Raw genomic sequence first — 18,461 nt, forward strand, 5'->3', positions numbered from 1 at the left:
GACAAGAAAAAGAGATAAAAGGCATCCAAATTGGAAAGGAAGAAGTAAAACTCTCACTGTTTGCAGATAATATGATACTATATGCCGAAAATCTCCCCAAATCCACAGCAAAGCTACTAGAGCTAATAAATGAGTACAGCAAAGTGGCAGGGTACAAGATCAACACCCAAAAATCAGTATTGTTTGTAATAAGCAATCTGTGGAGAAAATCAAAGAAAAAATGCCTATTTACAATAGCAACCAAATGAATGAGATGTTTAGGAATAAATTTAACTAAGGATACAAAAGACCTATCCACAGAAAACTATAAGAAATTGCTAAAAGAAATCATATAAGACCTAAATAAATTGGAGGGTATATTGTGTTCATGGAATAGAGGACTAAATAAAGTTAAGATGTCAATTCTACCCTAATTGATTTATAAATTCAATGCAATACCAATTAAAATCCCAAAAATTCACTTTGCAGAAACAAGATAAATGAATAACTAAATTCATTTGGAGGGGCAGGTTGCCTCGAATAGCTAAAAATATATTGAGAAAGAAAAATGAAGTGGGAGGTCTCACACTATCTGACTTTAAAGCATGTTATGAAGCTACAGTGGTCAAAGCAGCATGGTACTGGCATAAAGTAGATATACTGAGCAATGGAATAGAATAGAGTGTTCAGACATACACCCTCTCATCTATGGACAACTGATCTTTGATTAGGCAGTCAACCAACTCACCTAGGACAGAGCAACCTCTTCAATAAGTTGCTCTTGGAGGACTGGATATCCATATGCAAAAGAGTGAAAGAGGATCCATATCTCACACCTTATACAAAAAGTAACTCAAGATGGATCAAAGACCTAAACACTAGAGCTAAGACCATAGAACTTTTAGAAGAAAATGTGGGAAACATCTTATAAAACTTGTAATCAGGGGTGGTTTCCTAGATCTTACACCCAAAGCATGAGTATTGAAGAAAGAAATAGATGAATAGTAACTCCTCAAAATTAAACCTTTTTCGTGCATCAAAGAACTTTGTCAAGAGAGTCAAAAGGCAGCCTACACAATGGGAGACAATATTTGGAAACCATGTATCAGATAAGGGTTTAGTATTCAGAATATACAAAGAGATTCTTCAACTCAACAACGAAAGACAAACAACCCAATTTAAAAATTTGCAAAAGACATGAACAGACACTTCTCAGAAGAAGAAATACAAATGGCTAAAAGGCACATGAAAAGATGTTCAACTTCCCTGGCTATTAGGGAGATGCAACTCAAAACCACAATGAGATATCATCTCACACCCACTAGAATGGCCATTATTAAAAATAAAAAACAGAAAACAACAAGTGCTGCAGAGGATGTGGATAAAGAGGCACACACTCTCGACTATTGGTGCGAATGTAGAATGGTGCAACCACTCTGGAAGGCAGTTTGGCAGTTCCTCAAGAAGCTACATATAGAACTGCCATATGATCCAGCAATCCCCATGCTAGGTATCTATTCGGAGGACATGAAGGCAAGGACACAAACGGACATTTGCACACCAATATATATAGCAGCATTATTTACAATTGCCAAGAGATGGAAACAGCCCAAATGTCTATCAAAAGACGAGTGGCTAAACAAGCTGTGATATACACATACAATGGAATATTACGCAGCTATATAGACAGAATAAAGTCATGAAGCATGTAACAACGTGGATGGACCTCGAGGACATTATACTGAGTGAAATTAACCAGAAACAAAAGGACAAATATGGTATGGGCTCACTGATATGAATGAACATTAACGAGTGAACTTGAAGAATTTAAGTTAAGAGCACAGGTTATCAGGAAATAGAAATAGGGCAGAGATTGGGAAATTGATGCTGAAGGAATACAGATTGTGCAACAGGATTGATAGTAAAAATTCAGAAATGGATGGCAGAATACTACCTGATTGTAGCACAATAATATAAGTACACTGAATGAAGCTGAATGTAAGTATGATATGGGGAGAAGGCCTGGGGGCACGCATGAAATCAGAAAAAAGAAAGAGGATAAAGACTGAGACGATAAAATTTAGGAATGCCAAGAGTGTACAATGACGGTGATTAAATTTACATTTTAAAAAATGTTTTTGCATGAGGAAGAACAAAGGAGTGTCAGTATTGCAGGGTGTTGACAACAGATGGTATATGGGAAAAAAATACGATCAAGTAAGCTAGGGTCTATAGTCAACCCAGTAATACTGTAATATGCTTCCACTGTATGTAACAAAAGCATTATGCCAAAGCTAAATGTCAACTGGCAGGGGGGTTGGGAAAGGGGTATGGATTCTTTGGTGGAAGAAAAGGAAATGTCTTCAGATAGATTACAGTGGTGAAGGTTTGTCTATACACTTAGGTTGGATTGTATGATGTGTGAATAAATCTGTTTAAAAATGAACAGAGAGAAACAAGTGCTAGATAAAATGTGGAGACAGACATGTACCTATCACTGTCAGTAGGGAAGCTGAGAGGTGCAGCCCCTTGGAGGGCAGTGTGGTGGTTCCACAGGAGGCTAGGAGCCCTGAAACCCCATTGCTCAGTACATACCTGGAGGAACTGAGTGTGGGGACACGAATGGACATTTGCACACTGGTGTTTCTGGCAGCAGTGTTCCAGATCCACAAAGAATGGAGGTGGCCTAAGGGCACAACGACTGAGGAATGGAAGGGGAACTTATGATGTACACATACAACATGAGGCATGCAACTAGAAGAATGAAACTTAAGAGCTTTATGTTGAATGAAATGTCAAGAATAAAAAGACAAATAATTATCATGACTCAATCGTATGGACTAACAATAATACAAAAATTCAGAGAACTAAAGTCAAGAGCATGGGTATCGGTTGGAGATTATTATAAAGTGTCCTAGGTTGCAAGTTCTTACAGCAGTCACATATATTCAGGAGGTGTAACTATTAATTATAAAAATTCTGAGAAACTGAATTATTTGTATATAACATGGTCTTTCCCAGAATCTTCTGGTATTTATGTGACACCTGTAACTAACAGTTAGAGCTCTGAAGCTATGAAAGTCAGCAGTACCCCACACAGGAACTGTTAAAAAAGTTGAAAAAGTGATCAAACATCGAGTAGAGATATGAATGAAGCTGATCTGGATAGGACTAAGGTATATCGGAATACAGAGTAAAGGATGATATCGTCCATATTTTAAAACTCCAACTTCTGTGTGAGACTAAATGGAGAGATGTTTATTTGGTGCAAGATTTATATTTTGGGTAGTGCATTTCCTAATTTATCTTGTATGATCAGTTGAACACCATAAGTACATGGAATCTTGAATACGGCGTGAGATTTTGTTGGTTTGTCGACGTTAGTGTGATGCTGCAATAAATCCCAGAGTGATTTGAACAGTGAACAAAGAAGTATTTGTAAAGTCCCCTTGGGGACTGGGAAGAAAGGGGGAAAATTCAACTTCCTCAAATAGGGAATTCTTGATATTCTCACAAGCAGTGGGGATAACTGAAGCAATAGGCTGAGCCCCCAATCTTGGGGTTTGTTCATATGAAACTTAACCCCGCAAAGGATAAGCTAAGCCTACTTAAAATTAGGCCTAAGAGTCACTCCCAGAGAACCCCTTTTGCTGCTCAGATGTGGCCTGTCTCTCTAAGCCAACTCAATAGGTGAACTCATCGCGCCGCCCCCCCCCCCCCCCCATGTGGGACATGACTCCTAGGGCTGTAAATCTCCCTGGCAACATGGGACAGGACTTCTGGGATGAGCCAGGACCCAGCATCAACAGATTGAGAAAACCTTGTCGACCAAAAGGGGGAAGAGAGAAATGAGACAAAATAAAGTGTCAGTAGCTGAGAGATTTCACACAGTGTCGAGAGGTTACCCGGGAAGTTATTCTTATGCATTGTATAGATATCTCTGTTTAGTTCATGGTGTATTGGAGTGGCTAGAGGGAAGTACCTGACACTGTAGAGCTGTGTTCCAGTAGCCTTGTTTCTTGGAGATGATTGTATAATGATACATCTTTTATAATGTGACCGTGTGATTGTGAAAACTTTGTGTCTGATACTCCTTTTATCTAAGGTATGAACAGATGAGTAAAAAATATAGATCAAAAATTAACAAATAATAGTGGGGATAAAGGTTAAAATAAATTGGGTAGATGGGAATAATAGTGTCAATGAGAGGAGGGGTGTGCCAGTTTGAATCTGTGGTGGACCCCAGAAAAGCCATGCCCTTTAATCCTCATTCAGTATTGCTGGGTGGGAGCTCTCTGATTATTCCCATGGAGATGTGATCCACCAGCTGTGGGTGGTAACTTTTGATTAGATGATTCCCATGGAGGTGTGTCTCCACCCACTGAAGGTGGAGTTGCTTACTGGAATCCTTTAAAAAAGGAAACATTTTGGAGAGAGTCCCTTTTTGGCAGAGCCACGAGAAAGCCCAGCAAACACCGCCACGTTCGCCATGTGCCCTTCCAGCTGAGAGAGAAACGTCGAACATTGCCGGCCTTCTTGAACCAAGGTATCTTTCCCCGGATGCCTTAAATTGGACATTTCTGTAGACTTGTTTTAACTGGGACATTTTCTCAGCCTTAGAACTGTAAACTAGTAACTTATTAAATTCCCCTTTTTAAAAGCCATCAAATGAATGGTATATTGCATTCTGGCAACTAGCAAACTAGAACAAGGGGTAAGGGGTATGGTATGTATGAGTTTTTTCTTTTTTCCTTTTTATTTCTTTTTCTGGAGTGATACAAATGTTCCAAAAAAATTATCATGGTGATGAGTACACAGCTATATAACAATATAGTGAGGCATTGATTGCACATCATGTATTGAATGTTTGTATTTTAAGTTTTATCAATAAAAATATTTAAAAAATGAAATTCCAATTCAGTGCCCATTACACCCCTCCTCAACATAAAAAATTAGAACAGGTATTGCCCAAGGATCCCTATAGATTGGAGAAGGATCAAAGGAGAAGGAGGAGGTATAATAGAGAAAATGGGATTTAACAAATGAGGATGACTTCTGAATCACTATATTACTATTTTTTCTTAGCCTTCAGTGTTTTGGAGCAGCTAGAAGGAAAAATCTGAGATGATGGTATGGTAGCCCATGACAAACTCTGGGATCTGTTCTGTAACTACTTGTTGAGGGGTGCTTTGAAAATTGTTGCTTTTTTCTTTCTTTGCTTTGTATATATGTTGTATTTTACAATAAACATGTTTAAAATTTTTTCAGTGTTCATTAATACTCATGTATACAATTGCCAAATATAAAAACTAAATAATTATTTTAAAAGAAAGTGGGAAATGGGAAGTAAAAATTTGTTAAAGACTTTTTCTAGTGGAGGATTTGATATGTACGATATAAAACTCAGAATTCGGAGAAAAATGTTTAACTATGTTGGTGGAAAAAATTAAAGGTAACCGGTAGAAGAATAGAAATCAGGTATGTAACATCCAAATAACCAAAGGAATTTTAAAAAGGAACTTAATAAATAAATAATTGCTTGCTTTTTATTTATTAGAGGAATAGAAAGAAACAATATATCAGGGTAAATGGAAAACATAAAATAGTATGCCAATAACGGAAACCATAGATTGTATACTTTGGATGGTTTGTATGGTGTATGAATATATTTCAACAAAATTGCACTAAAGATGGGTCCCTGGACCAGATAAGCCCTGAAATACAGTGGGGCTAGCCTCTCCAGAACATCAACTAATTCCATCCCCCATCCCATATTATTGACAGCCCCTTCCAACATGAAAAAGTTAGAATGGGCCTAGCCCCAATACCCCTAAAGAGTGAGACAAAGATCAAAGGTGATGGTGGAGTTATGCAGAGAAGGTAGGGTTTAATAAAATGAGTATGATTGCTGAATCTTTCTACTGATATTTCTTTTGGTTTCCAGTATCTTAGAGCAGCTAGAAGTTAAAATCTAAAATCGTAGAATTGCAATCCAGGCTGAGCTCTGAAATCTGTTCTACAACTAATTGTTGCAATGTACTTCGAAATCTATTGCTTTTATATATATATGTTACTTTTCACACAAAAAAAGGAAAAAAAAAGAGGAGTAGTAAAATAGAGAAGATAGGAGTTAACAAATGAATATGACTGCTGAACCAATATATTGATATTTCTTTTAGTCTCCAGTGTCTTGGAGCAGCTAGGAGGAAAAATGAAAAATCGTGAAACTGTAACCCATACCAAACTTTAAAATTGGTTGTATAACTACTTGTTAAAATGTACTTGGAAATTTATTGCTTTTTTTGTGCACATGTTATTTTTGCACAATTTTTTAAAAAAGTTAAAAATAAAAAACCTCAATGGGAACATCTTATGGCTCTTACATTGGCCGATTCCAAAATTCATTTGGAAGAGAACATGCAAAGGAAAGGCTAAGAAAGTTTTGAGAAAGAATAATGTGGTATTAACATATACATCTAGGTGGATGGAAAAAAATAGAATCCCAAACCAGACCGAGGTATATATTGGAATTCAATTTATGCTAAAAGGTATTTTGAAACAGGGAGAGAAAGATGAATTATTCAAAATTTCGTTTGGGGAAAATGGGCTGTTTGAAAAAAAAAAAAGTTAGATTACTACCCGTACATCACATATGTCATAAAGTCCACACAGAATAAAGAACTAAACCTAAACAGCAAAAGTATAAAAGTATTAGAAGGACATAATAGGAAATGTTTGTATAATCTTTTGGTGGAGAAGCCTTTCCTCAGCAAGGCTCAAACCAAAATACCATAAAGGAAAAGATTTATATATTTTACTCACTCTTTAAACCATAAAGAAAAAAATCTATAAAGTTAAAAACAAGCAACAGATTCAGAAAAACATATCTGCAATATCTTTAATAAAGGGCTAATTGACATAATAAAGAATTGTCACCAATTAGTGAACTAAAAAATAACCCAATATAAAAATAGTAGAGGTTAGTAATAAACCACTTACTAAAAATAAAATATGAATGGCAACAAACATGAAAAATATGCAACTTCAGGGTAGTCAGGAAAATGTAAATCAGAGCAATAATTAAACGCTATTTTCTTATCCATCAAAGCGCCAAAAATTTAAAAGACTAACAATACCCAGTGTTGATGAGAATGCATATTCTGCAGGTGTGAATATAAATCGGTTTTTTTTTTTCTGATGAGCAATGAAGGAGTTGCCTATCAAAATGTTAAATGCACGTACCCTTTAACTCAGCACTTTCATTTCTAGGACTCTATTCTGCAGAAATGCACATATATGTTCAAAAAGGTACAATTTCCAGGATGTTCATTACAGCCTATTGCGAAGTGCTTTCCCACCTGTCTGGCCTTGTACTCTATGCGCTCTGGTTATTTTTTTCCCTAGAATCCTGTGAAAAGTCAGGAGGTGGCTGTGGCAGGACAGGGCTTAGGTTTTCAGGATCCTGAGCCCCGTGCCAAACTTATCATTCTAGAGACGCCTCTGGGATTATCCAGCAGCCTCTCTCCCTTTTTGAGTCATCCAATTTCCTCCACTGTTTTGAAGATAAAAAGGGGATGAGCTGCTTGTAAGATCTGATCCTTCTCAGGAACCACTGAGTTTTAAAGGACTGATGGCAAGTTCCCCTCCAGGACAAGTGACACCTGGCCTGGCATTGTGTGGCTCCGCTGGCTGGCTGGAACACGGCCAGCAACCCCATCTCAGGGATCACACGCACACATCCCTTTGAGGACTGCCTGGACAAGGAGCTTGTGGGATGCCAGTGAAGGGAAGAAATTAAATGTCATCTTGGAAACAATGACCTTTGGCTCGGGAAGTCTTCTAAGAGTCTTCTTTAGAGACTGGAAGATGGTCTGGGAAGATGGCCAAATAACATCACAACATCCTCCTATGCCCCTGCACACACTCAAATACCCCCCTCAACACACCCAAATAAGAGTATAATTTCTACAAATATTAGCCTTTCTTTTGTTAACTGCAGTCTCCCCAGAATCTAGACACATGGTATGCACTCAATAAATATTTGTTAAACAAATGAACACCAAGTATCACCTTGCAGCATAAATCGCCTGCTTACTCCTTGCGCCTAGCACAAAGTAGGTGCGCAATGAAGATGTCTTGAAAGAGAAAAAAAATGAATGAATGGATGGATAACCACTTCTGTTTTCTATTGCAGCATGACAAATGACCCCAAAACTTAGTGGCTTCACACGACAAGATCATTATCTCACGGTTTCTGCAGGTCCCGAAGTTGTGACTCAGGGTATCTCCTGTGGTCTTGGTCTGCCATCAGCTGAAGGCCTCAGGTCTTCATGGGGTAAGCCGCTCCACCAGCTACTTGAGGGTTCTCCAGGCAGGGCAGCTGGCTCCCTCCAGCCCCAGCCAATGAGCCAAGAGGGTGCCCCGAAATCTTCTGTTGATCAAATCTTGGAAATCACACACTGTCCCTTTCACCACATCCTAGTTGTTGGAAACTAGCCACTGCGTCCAGCCCATGCCAAAGGGGAGGGAATTTCAGGTCCCCATCTTGAAAGGTGGCAAATGAAGGAATAGGTGGACACTTTCAACCACCATAAAAATTAGTATGAGCATCAATCGGCTTCGCGCATCCATTTTCACCACCCCCACCCCCCACCCCGCTGTGCTGCTTCCCTTTTGAGTCTTTCCCAATATTTCCTCACAGCAGAGTGTGACGAGGAGACATTTTCCTTCTCCAGAGCTCCCCAACAGGTGGGGGAGCGAGCAGAGCGGCCAGGCAGGGGACTCCGTCTCCGCTCCCTCGGGGCTGCAGGCAGGGCTTCCCACCCAGGAAATGAGGATTTGGGAATTAAGGGGCAGCGCCATGGGGGCGTCCGGGGGGGTTGAACTTACTGCCCGCGGAGCCGAGCTGGCCCCACTGGGAGTCGGGGGGCTCTGGGAGACCGCGTCCGGGCCGGCGGCACCGCCTTCCTGGGCCCGCGGGGGTGCGCGCGCGGCCGGGGCGGCCACTGGGGATGGGGCCAGGTCGGCGGGCGCGGCCGAAGGCCCCCGAGGAGGGGCGAGGGGTCCCGGACGAAGCGCGGGCTGCTACGAGGCGCCCACAGGGGCTGGCCCTCAACACGGGGGGCCCTGTCCCTCCGCACGGGGGGGACGCGATCTACCCCTCAGCACCTGGGGGGGTCTGTACCTCAGCACGGGGGGCGATCTGTCCCTCAGCACGCGGTGAGGAGGCGTCTGTCCCTTAGCACCGCGCGTGCGTGCGTGCGTGTGTGTGTGTGTGTGTGTGTGTGTGTCCCTCAGCACGTGGTGGGAGGGTCTGTCCCTCAGCACTATGGGGGCGGGGACCCACCCCTCAGCACCTGGGGGGGTCTGTACCTCAGCACGAGGGGCGATCTGTCCCTCAGCACGCGGTGAGGAGGCGTCTGTCCCTTAGCACCGCGCGTGCGTGCGTGTGTGCGTGCGTGTGTGTGTGTGTGTGTGTGTGTCCCTCAGCACGTGGTGGGAGGGTCTGTCCCTCAGCACTATGGGGGCGGGGATCTACCTCTTAGCACCTGGGGGGTCTGTCCCTCAGCATCTGGGGGGGCGACCTGTCCCTCAGCACCTGGGAGGAGTCTCTCCCTCAGCATCTGGGGGGGTGTCTGTTCCTCAGCACCGGGTATGTATGTCTGTCCCTCAGTACGTGGAGGGGGCGATCTATCCCTCAGCACGAGATGAGGAGGTGTCTCTCCCTTAGTATCGTGTGTGTGTGTGTGTGTGTGTGTGTGTGTGTGTGTGTGTGTGTGTGTGTGTGTGTGTCTCCCCCTCAGCACCAGGCGGCGTGCCAGGGACTGGCCCCTCCAGTAGGGGGCAGTTGGCCCTCAACACGGGGGTGGGGGGCCGGCTCTCAGCATCCTGATATTCCTCACGGCCTTTTTCGTCTTTATTACAACACACACAGCCCGGCGAGTCTATGAGGCCATGGCGCCGTCCATCACATGTTCCGCGGGCGTGGACGCCTTGGCCACATCGAACCCCTACCCCCACCCTCCAGCCTCAGGGCCCGCCGACGGGCGCAGGCGCAGTGAGGTGTGTGTGTGGCGGGGGGGGGAGGGCGCACTGCGTGGAAACGGGTGGGGGTGCGCACGTGGGGTCAACGACGCCTGCGCACAGAGGTCACGTGGCGGCTGCGTGAAGACGCCAGCGGCATTAGTCAGGCTGATTGAGTCCTGATCGCTGCCATGGCGGAGGCGAGCGCGGCTTGGGACGACGAGGCAAGACCCGACGAGAAGACACAGCAGGTGCTGCGGGACATGGCCAACCGCCTGCGCATCCACTCCATCCGGGACGTCTACGCCGCTGGTGCCGGGTGAGGCGCCGGGTCCCGCGGCCTGAAGCCGTGAGGGGTCGGAGAGGACGCGGCCGCCATTGTTCCACGAGGCCGCGGGCTGGGTTGGGTCGCGGGGCCCCCAGGGCCTCCCCTTGAGCAGAGAAGAACCCAGGACGGGATGCGGGAGGGCGGCTAGTGCCCCTCGAGGTGGGATGGGGGACTTCGTTTGCGTTTTTGCGTGCAGCGAGGCCCCCCTGGTCGGTGGTGGCACTTGACGCCAGGGCGGTGGTTAAACCCGGGGCAGCGAGGGTGAGGTAAACTGAGTTGAGGAGAAAACGGCTGGTGAGGAAGAATTTGCACAGATGCGGATTGTTCGTTGCCTGCCGGGGCCGCTTTTGTCCCCGAGTCTGGACTGTCACGCTCAACTTAAAGACCCCACAGATGTTCAAAATACTTTATGCTTTCCGTTTTACTGCCTTCATTTTCAAAATTAAAAGTGGGAGGGCTTGCCTGTTTTCCAGGGCCCTCGCGAGCTTTTTTTTTTTTAAAAACCAAATCACCCACTTAGGGGACTCTGACCATGCAAGAGGCATAAGTCTCTGTTTTCTGTATTAGAAAACTGGTAACAGAGTTGTTAATGGGCGGGAGGGGGACCTAAAAATCTTAACTTTTCTGATGAGTGGGGCTCTTGATTTGGCCCCCGCCCCCTCCCTCCCCCCGCCCCTCCCCCTCTCTCCCCTCCCCCCTCCCTCCCCTCCCCCTCCTCCCCTCCCCCTCCTCCCCTCCCCTCCCCTCCCCTCCCCTCCCCCTCCCCTCCCCTCCCCCCTCCCCTCCCCTCCCCTCCCCTCCCCTCCCCCCTCCCCTCCCCTCCCCCCTCCCCTCCCCTCCCCCCTCCCCTCCCCTCCCCTCCCCCTCCCCTCCCCTCCCCCCTCCCCTCCCCTCCCCCCTCCCTCCCCTCCCCTCCCCCCCTCCCCTCCCCTCCCCCCCTCCCCTCCCCTCCCCCCTCCCCTCCCCCTCCCCTCCCCTCCCCTCCCCTCTCCCTCCCCTTCTCCTTAAATGAGGGTGGGAGTGGCCAGCCTCCCGTGCGGGCTGATTTCTGAGGGGACGTATAGTGAGTTATTGGATCATGAGAAATTACCATCCACTTCCTGAAGTAATCTCATTTAAGGAAGCTGAATGAGATTCCTAGTGGTGGTTCTAATTCACATTGACAAAAGGAGGGCTGCTCCTGAGCCTTCTTGTGCTCGGCCCGGAGAAAGGTGATGAGGTTGCTGGTTTTAAAAGCATCCTCCGGAGCCTGGAGCTTGGGAGGCAGTGGCCTTGGATCCCCTTTCTCTTGGCTGGATTCTTCTAGGGCTGAGAGAAATGATGCTGCAGCTCCCAGGCTAAGGAGACCATGGGCCTCACAGGCTGCCTCCCTTGGTAGTCACTAACCTGTGAGAAATGACCTATGCACTGCCTGCCCCCCCCCAGCCATCCCTCGTCGTGCTACAGTGCGGCTGAGATCATGTCTGTGCTCTTCTTCCACACGATGAGGTACAAGCAGTTGGACCCAGAGAACCCGAACAACGACCGATTCATCCTCTCCAAGGTGAGCCTGCTCAGATGCTAGCTTCTTGAGCTCATTTTCAAAAGTTTCCATCTGGCAATGAGGCCTGAAGTCACCTTCATTTATTGTTTGGTTCTCTCTTTGCATTATGAAGCTCTAAAGGGTGTGTTAGCAAGAGCTGCTCGAAGCCACATGTTTTGTAATGTGTGGGGGGAGATGGCTTGTGGCTGCCTTTCCAGTGGTGGTGCTCTGCCCACCCCAGCTAGCCCTTGGCTGGGCCATGCCGTGCCTGTTCCCTTTGCCACCTGGGCCAAGGCAGACAGCATAAAAAATCCCACCTGCTGAGCTTGAGGAAAATTTGCTTGGCCACCCCACTCCTGATAGTCAGTGTTCTCATCTACTCCTGCAGAATTGACCTGGTACTTTTTTTTTTAAGAAGTAATTGTCCATTTATTTTATCTTTTAGGGTTTTAAGTAGCATTTTTTTTTTGTTTGTGAAAAATGACATATACGAAAAAGCAATAAATCTCAAAGGACACTGCAGCAATAGGTTGTAGAACAGATTTCAGAGTTTGGTATGGCTTTACAATTCTGTAGTTTTAGGTTTTTCCTTCTATCTGCTCCAAGATACAGGAAACTAAAAGCAATCTCAATATAATGATTTAGAAGTCATATTCATTTGTTAAAGCCTATCTTCTCTGTTATAATTCCACCTTCCCCTTTGATCTTTCTCTCACTCTTTAGGGGTATTTGGACTATGCCCATTATAACTTTTTCATGTTCGTAAGGGCTGTCGATAATATGGGATAGGGGAATGGAGCTAGTTGATGTTCTGGAGAGACTGGCCCCTCTGGGTTTCAAGACTTATCTGGCCTAGGAACCAATCTGGAGGTTGTAGGTTTCTGGAAAGTAATCACAGTGCATGAAACATTTGTAGAATCTCAGATAGAGCCCTAGGTATTCTTTAGGGTTGGCAAGAATGGCTTTAGTTGGGAGTTGGCAAACCATGATAGTAGCACTGTCTAGCTAAAGCTTGCCTAAGAGTGGCCTCCAGAGTAGCCTCTCAACTCTATTTGAACTCTCTCAGCCACTGATGCCTTATTTGTGACAATTCTTTTCCTCCTTTTGGTCAGGAAGGCATTGTCGATCACATGGTGCCAGGTCCATGCTCATCCTTGGGAGTCATATCCCACATTGCCAGGAAGAATTTCACCCCTGGATGTCATGTCCCATGTAGGGGGGAGGGTAATGATTTCACTTGGAGAGTTGGGCTTGGGGGCGGGGCACATCTGAGCAACAAAAGAGGTTTTCTGGAAGTAACTCTAAAACATAACTATAGGTAAGCTAAGGTTTTCTGCTACATAAATAAGCTTCACAAGAGCAAGCCTCAAGATCAAGGGCTTGGCCTTCTGATTTTGGAGTCCCTAATGTTTGAGACAATATCAGGGGTTTCTCTGGTGGTAAAATTTAATAGTTCCATATTTTTTTCCCATCCCTCAAAGGACTTTACCAATACGTTTTAATTATCTGCCCAACATGCTATGGGATGTATCTGGGTATTACACTCAGCTATACAGAATTATAAGCCCTCATTCCCATTCTGGGCTCCCTGTGTTTGGGTTGTTTAAATGATCTATCTAGACAGATTGAGTTAGATTATGTGCTACTGAAAATTTAGGTTCTGAACAAAATAAACCTTTGGCCTCAGAGTAGGTGAAGTTCTAAGATGCAGACATGTCTTCCTTAACCCTGTATTCTGATTTACCTTAGTCCCAACCCTATCAGCTTCATTATTATCTCTAATTGACACCCATTTACCTGGTACTTTTCCATTAGATGGACTATAAAACCAGGTCCCTTACGGTACTGAGGGACAAAAAAGAAAAGGGACACTAAAAGCAGAGTCGATCTGAGGAAATGGTTCAACACTGTCCAAAAGAGCTGTGTCCTGAAACAAGTCATGTAAACCTTGACTTATAGAGGATCGGGCATAAGCAGAAATGGAAGAGCAAGACAGCAGAAATTAGTTAAAAGAGTTGAAATTCTGATATGGCTGAAATACTTAGGGGTTGTAACTGTGACCCCTGTCTTGGTGTCCTACACATAATCCCAAAAGGTTTGGTAAAAAAAAGTAAGCAAAATTTCTATATTGGTGGGGGTTGTAGAGAGAGAAAGATAAGTAATAATCTGTTAGTAATAGTCGGTGAATCTGGGTGGAGGCTATATGGAAGTTCATTTGTACTATTACAATTTTCCCTATAAATTTGAACTTTCTTCAAAATAAAAATTGAAAAAGAAAGTATAGGTATTCCAACAAAATATGGGTCTAGATTTCTAGATTTAAGGAAAGCTAGCTGGACTGGCTTATAATTAGCATTTAGAGCTGTCCGCCATAAAGGGCTGTAGGCTTTTTGACCTTCCTGACGTGCTCCGAAAACTGGGTTGACCCACGAGAGTTCTGATTGGCACGTGTGTGTCATGCTGAAAACTACAGACCAGTGAGAAAACCTGGGGTCGCCGTTGACTGTAAGGTGCTTTCCTTCCCTTGGAGCTGCGGTTGCTCATTTCCAAAGGCTTCCCTCCTGAGCAGATCCCTACCAACCCTTCGCCTTTCCATACGCAGTGCTAGGCCTTTGGTTTTGTTTAATAAATTCCTGTTTTCTCCAGCAAAGCGGGCCTGGGACATAACCAAAAAGCCTTTTTATGAACTCGCTTCTCAAAGCACACTTTGTGCTAGAACAGAGACCAGAAGCATTGTTTCTTCCAAAACGCCATGTGGCGGAGAAGCCTTTCTTTTCTGGGTGCCCATAGTCCCTCATATATATCTTTATCTAGCGCTGAGTCCCCCTTAAGTGTCCTTCTCCAAAGCATAAGTGTTATTGAGGCAGAGAAGGGAGCCTACAGCTAGGCCCTTTCACCATGCTTGTGTTCTACCAGTCTTCTTGAGCCAGCCTTACTGGTCCTGCTACATGGGGGAGGGGCTGGCCCACTACCCTACCCATAAAGCCAGGCATTGAGGAGGCAGGGCCACTTGCCTGGCACTTCATGCTGTGGGCAGCGAAGCTGTGGAGAGTGCAGAGCCCAGCCTTGCTCTGTTGCTCAGGGGGTCAACCACAAGATAGCCCCTGTTGCTGGGAGTAAGATGGGAGGCCTAGGGAGCAAGACAAAGCTAGAGAAGTGGATGGAAAAGAGTTAGGCTGGAGAACTGGAAGCGGATCTCTCTTAGAGAGGTGCAGAAGCCCTGGGAAAAGCCAGGGAAGGCCAGAAGAGCCAAGGGAGGAATAAGGGATAGGGTGGAGCAGGACAGGAAATGGTAGTAGGCAAGAAGGGAGAGAGACCTGAGAACAAGAGGTCTCGTCCATCCGGGGTAGCAACAGGCATGTACGGACCTCTGCTTCAACCAGCTCACAAGAAGCAACTCTGTAGTTGGACACCCAGCTTGTCAGATGTGCTGAGCATTCTGGTTCCAAGTAAAGTGGGACTGGGCAAGTGTACAAGTTGAAAAAGAATGTTCCGGGGAGCCCTTGATGCTGACATTTGAGCAGAGACTTGGAAGGGGTAAGGGAGTAAGCCATGCAGATGTCTAGAAAGAGCACTCTCGATGAGGGGTGGGGGGAGCCATGAGTACAAAAGCCCTGAGACAGGCATGTGCCGGGTGTGTTTGAAGGGCATCAAGGAGTCCAGGCTGCCAGAGCAGAGGGAGGGAGGAAGGCAGGGAAGGCCTTGGACAATTCTCAGCAGAGCGGTGTTGAGCTGGCTTAGTTTTAAGAGGATTCCTTTGGTGGCTGGGTGGGGAATAGTCTAGGAAACACTGGGAGACCCGGGAGGAGATTACTGCAGTGTCAGAGGCCAGGGGTGCTGGTGGCTGGGCCAAGGTGGTGGCCGTGAAAGCTTTTCAATCACTGTGTCCTTGGGTGCCGTGACTGCCTGCCTTAGGGGACAGGGCCTTTCCCACCATTGCTCTAGTGGCTCTTTGCACTGTGTTTTGCCTGCGGAGGGCCATGTGCTCCCCGTGGGATGATAGCCATGTTCCTGCAGACACTGGGCGGTGGGAGGGTAGAAAGTGATTTATTTCTAGAGTGAGTACTTCTAAATTCTCATTTGCCCTGGATTTTAATGTCTGCTTAAGAAACCATTTTCTTTGAAAAGATTGAACGTCTGGTTTGTGCCTGATTGGGAAAAAGTCCTTGTGAAAATGGCAAATAGCATGCCATTTTGTGCTTTGCTCTCGTGTTCTGCTGGGTTGCCTGCTGAGGAGATGCATCCCTCCTGTATGCGCCCAAAGTGCACGTCACCGTTGTCACACTGACCATACTATTTATGGCTCCCCCGAGCACAGCCGGTTTTTCCCCCTTCTTGGTGTCATCAAGGCTGAGCCTCCGGCTTGATCGGAAACATTGGTAATAGGTGGGTGAGGTGAAGAGGAAGTCACCCAGCAGAGGGGGCTGCATGCTGGGACACCTGGATGAGGAGCAGCTTGCACAGGGTACCAGGGGTTGGCCCATGCCTAGAGCCTACGATGCTAACTGGATTTATTTGCTCTTTCCTCTCTTACAGAGGCTGTCATTTGTTGATGTGCCCACAGGCTCGCTCGGGCAAGAACTGGGCATTGCCTGTGGAATGGCTTATGCTGGCAGGTATTTCGACAAAGCCAGGTAAGGCATTAGACTAAAAACCACTTAAATAGTCCCCTCACATACACAAGGCACCTAGGTTTTATTTATGGTTTATTAATTTGGGAAGGCGGTGATTGTTGTACCAAATCACTGATTACCCAAGTATTCATTCAGCATGGAAATCACATTTCTTTAGTCCATTCTAACATGTTTGATTGGGTTCTCAATGCTACTATAAAAACTAGGCTTTTTTATTTTTAGGACTGTAGTCTTTTCTGAGAGCCTCTTCCTGCAAATTTCACTGTAGAGTGGTCAGGTAGCAAGTTCACCCTTTCATTGGAGGACCTCCAGTTATTCAGTGTTTGAAGGTATCTTTTTCTGGAGTGGTTCCACTTTTCTGGAGATGAGCAGTTCAGTGTCTTTCTTATGGAGATGTGTGACCGGTTGCTACTGCTGTGGGAGCAAGCCAGGGGAGGATGCTGAAGGGCCCCAGAGTTATGTGACTCCAGAGCCCAGGCACGGAAAGGTGAGGTGGTGAAGGAGAGGCCCTAAGGGGACCCAGCCACCTCATGTACAGACTTTCATCCGGTGCCTGCATCTGACACCATGTCAGTCCCCTTGGGAGCCTTTCCTTGTGACTTTCTCCACAGCTGAGCCAGCTACCCCATCCCACCTACTTTCCATTTTCCGAAAGTCTGTTGAAAATTGTCCTCTACGATTGCCTGTCTTCCTTTCTGTCCTTTTTTTTTTAAATTGTATAATATATATACAAAGCAAAGAAAGAAAAAAGCAGTAGTTTTCAAAGCACTGTTCAACGAGTAGTTACAACAGATCCCAGAGTTTGTCATGGGCTAGCATGCCATCATCTCCGATTTTTCCTTCTAGCTGCTCCAGAATGTAGAAAGCTAGAAGGAATGAATATTTTTTATCATCACAGTCGACTTTTTCTCTTTTTTTATGAAAAATGACATATATACAAAACAATAAATTTCAAAGCACAGTACAGCAGTTAGTTGTAGAACAGATTTCAGAGTTTGTTAAGGGTTATAGTTTCACAGTTTTAGGTTTCTTCTTCTAGCTGCGCTCACATACTGGAGACTAAAAGAAATATCAATGTAGTGATTCAGCAATCATACACGTTTGTTCAACTCTACCTTCTCTGTATATCTCCACTATCACCTTTGAGCTTTCTGTTCCACTCTTTAGGGCTATTTAGTAACTTTTTCATGTTGGGATGGAACTAGCTGTTGCTCTGGAAAGACTGGGCCCTCTAGGTTTCAGGATTTATCTGGTCCAGGGACCCTTCCCGAGGTTGTAGGTTTCTGGAAAGTTACCCTAGTGCACGGAACCCTGTGGAATCTTATATATTGCCCTAGGTGTTCTTTAGGATTGGCTGGAATGGTCCTGGTTGGGATTTGGCAAGTTATAATAGGTGGCAATGTCTAACTGAAGCTTGCATAAGAGTGACCTCCAGAGTAGGCTCTTGGCTCTATTTGAACTCTCAGCCACTGATACTTTATTAGTTATACTTTTTTTCTCCCTTTTGGTCGGTATGGAATTGTTGATCCCACGGTGCCAGGGCTGGACTCATCTCTGGGAGTCATCTCCCACACCACCAGGGAGACTTGCACCCCTGGAGACATAGCCTCCCTTCCTTTTCTTCCAGCATTTTCGTGGGACCTAGAACGTGTTTTACTTGTGTAAATGATTCCCGCTGTTGTTTCTGCTGTAGAGGAGTTTGCTGTTTACACAGAGCATATGCTGCTAAGGCAGATTGTTATGATTATTGTAAATAAATTTGTCAGATCAGAAATAGAAGGGGTCGATGCTTTAAAATGGAACTTACAAAGAAAATGTCTATATCTAAATGTTTTTTGGTATGTAAGGGAGTTGCTTTCTTCCTGCCCCCCTCCTCTCCTCTTGCTTTTAAACCCAGAGAAGTGGCAGAAAAACATAAGAGTAGCCTTTCCAACTAGTACTTAAAAATTATCCAAAGGTGCAGTCCGTTTCCTGA

General features: G+C 45.2%; 2 protein-coding genes across 4 annotated transcripts in view; one reads left to right on the top strand and one right to left on the bottom strand.

The window, feature by feature from the left end:
- The window catches only part of TEX28 (testis expressed 28), an 85,101-nt gene that overhangs the window by 40,501 nt on the left and 26,139 nt on the right, over positions 1-18,461 (bottom strand). The gene's annotated exons all lie outside the window — the stretch shown is intronic.
- Positions 10,127-18,461, top strand: part of TKTL1 (transketolase like 1) — a 32,873-nt gene continuing 24,538 nt past the window's right edge. Inside the window, exons 1-3 of the mRNA XM_077146662.1 lie at positions 10,127-10,321; positions 11,756-11,873; positions 16,389-16,486. Of these exons, the coding sequence (XP_077002777.1) occupies positions 10,194-10,321; positions 11,756-11,873; positions 16,389-16,486 (344 nt within the window). The 5' untranslated portion in view covers positions 10,127-10,193. The remainder of the gene's footprint in view (positions 10,322-11,755; positions 11,874-16,388; positions 16,487-18,461) is intronic.

This window comes from Tamandua tetradactyla, chromosome X, assembly GCF_023851605.1.
Source record: "Tamandua tetradactyla isolate mTamTet1 chromosome X, mTamTet1.pri, whole genome shotgun sequence".
NCBI classification, from domain to species: domain Eukaryota; kingdom Metazoa; phylum Chordata; class Mammalia; order Pilosa; family Myrmecophagidae; genus Tamandua; species Tamandua tetradactyla.